Consider the following 2,126-nt stretch of genomic DNA (forward strand, 5'->3'; position numbering starts at 1 on the left):
GCTGCAACTATTGGAATTAACGAATTTTGTGGACACTAAGCTGCCCATTCGGTACCTTGGTGTTCCACTTGTACCTCGTAAACTTTCTATGGCAGATTGCTCCGCTATCTTGGATCTAGTGAGGCGAAGACTTGACGGCTGGAAAGCTCGTTTCTTATCCTTTCGGGGACGGTTGCAGCTTCTTACCTCTGTTCTTCAGGGCTGCTATATATATTGGTCGGGCATCTTTGCATTACCTGGTGGTGTCAAGCAAAAGCTGGAATCCACGTTCTCAAATTTCCTTTGGACGGGCCCCTCCTTGGAACGAAAGGTACATTATGTTTCTTGGGATAGAATTTGCAAACCTAAGGATGAGGGTGGCTTAGGTATCCGCAGAATTTCAGAAATGAATATTGCGGGTATCCTTAAGCAAACTGTGGATTGCTTCCAAAAAGGACAGCCTGTGGGTTAGGTGGGTTTATGCCCGTTATTTAAAAAATGACTCTATTTGGATCTGTGAAAATTCCCCAAAATTGCTCTTGGGTTTGGCGTAAAGTTCTCAAGTATAGAGATTTGGTTGAACCCCATGTTCACCACTTTATTGGGTCTGGCCATGCTACAAGGCTATGGCTTGATAAGTGGCATCCTCAAGGGGTTTTAATCAAAAATTTTGGGGATCGATCGATACGATGCGGGTTCTCATCGTATGGCTCTGGTTTCGGATATTATAAGACAAGGCACTGGCATCCTACTCCTCATGGGTCTTTTGATCTTATTAGTGCTTGGGGGATTTGCAACATGTTCCTATTTTGAGAGGCAGGGATGACCTTATTATTTGGATGAATTCCCCTAATGGCTTATTTACTACTAAGTCAGCCTGGGACATTATTAGAAGATCCTCTCCTAAAGTAGGGTGGCATAAATTTGTTTGGTTTACTCAGAATTTCCCTAAGCATTCTTGCACAACTTGGAGATGCCTTATGGAAGCTCTTCCTACCAAAGATCAGCTTATTAAAAGAAATATTCAGGTTGGGCCGAATTGCATCTTGTGTTGGGCTAGTACTGAAAGTCATGAGCATCTTTTCTTTAATTGCCCTTTTTCCACTAGCATTTGGGGTCAAATTAGTTCTTTTTGCTCCCAAGGGGGTGGAGGCCCTACCAATCTCCAGCAGGTGCTTGCTTGGCTCTTGAGTGTTGGTTGTGCAAATGATAGGATGGATTTGGTTCCCAAGTTGGGTTTTTGTGCTACTGTGCATTACATTTGGTGGGAGAGAAACCGAAGGCTGTTTGAGAACAAGGTTAGAACCCATGATCAGATTATAGAGGCAATTCGTCTTGATGTGGCCATTAAGTGTGCTGCCTTTCCCATTTCTCGCAGTCCACAGCCCAAGGAACCAGTTCTTGGCTGATAATTGGGGGATTAGGGTGGATTGGAAGGTGATTACTCAAAAAACCTGTGCTTGGTTTAGACCTCCTACTCACATGGCAGTCCTTCATTGTGATGGGTCCTTAACAGCTGATAGAGCTTCCTATGGTGGAATCATTCGTGATGATGCAGGTGTTGCCATAATGGCGTATGCGGGGAAGGGAGATATTAATTCTGTTCTAGACATGGAGCTCTTTGCAATTTTAAAGGGGGTCACTTTTTGTATTCAGAGGAACCTACTTCGGGTTTCCATCAGATCCGATTCCAAATTGGCAGTAGATATTCTTAATGGGGCTGTGGACTGCCCTTGGAGCATGCAAATCTTGAGGGACCGTATAGCTACGCTACTACAGCAATTACAGCGTAAGGAGATCAAACATGTTTGGAGAGAGCTCAACCAGCCAGCAGACTTTATTGCGGCCATGGATACGGGGATGGGGAAGCAATTTTTATCCACTTGATTTCCCACAGGACCTGGTGGAGTTGGTTAAGAATGATTCAGATGGTAAAGTTTTTTTAAGGACCTTGTCTCATTGAGTTGTTGGCCTGGTCTTAGGCTTTTCGACCGAGGGCCTGTCCTCGGGTTGTTTTAGGGGCTCTCCTCCCCCTCTTAGGCCTGTCTAAGGGGGGAGGACAAGGGCTGCCTTCTTCTGTATTTTTTTTTCCTCTTTCTTAATACAATCACACTTACCTATCAAAAAAAAAGTTCATTTTTTATTTA

General features: G+C 44.2%; 1 protein-coding gene across 1 annotated transcript; it reads left to right on the plus strand.

Annotated features, from left to right (window-relative positions):
* The first annotated feature begins 1,461 nt into the window (after positions 1-1,461).
* Positions 1,462-1,866, plus strand: LOC122648346. Its single transcript, XM_043841576.1, has one exon. The coding sequence runs from the start codon at positions 1,462-1,464 to the stop codon at positions 1,864-1,866; it is 405 nt and encodes a 134-aa protein (XP_043697511.1).
* The last annotated feature ends 260 nt before the right edge of the window (positions 1,867-2,126 follow it).

Source organism: Telopea speciosissima, unplaced genomic scaffold (genome assembly GCF_018873765.1).
Source record: "Telopea speciosissima isolate NSW1024214 ecotype Mountain lineage unplaced genomic scaffold, Tspe_v1 Tspe_v1.0846, whole genome shotgun sequence".
NCBI lineage: Eukaryota > Viridiplantae > Streptophyta > Magnoliopsida > Proteales > Proteaceae > Telopea > Telopea speciosissima.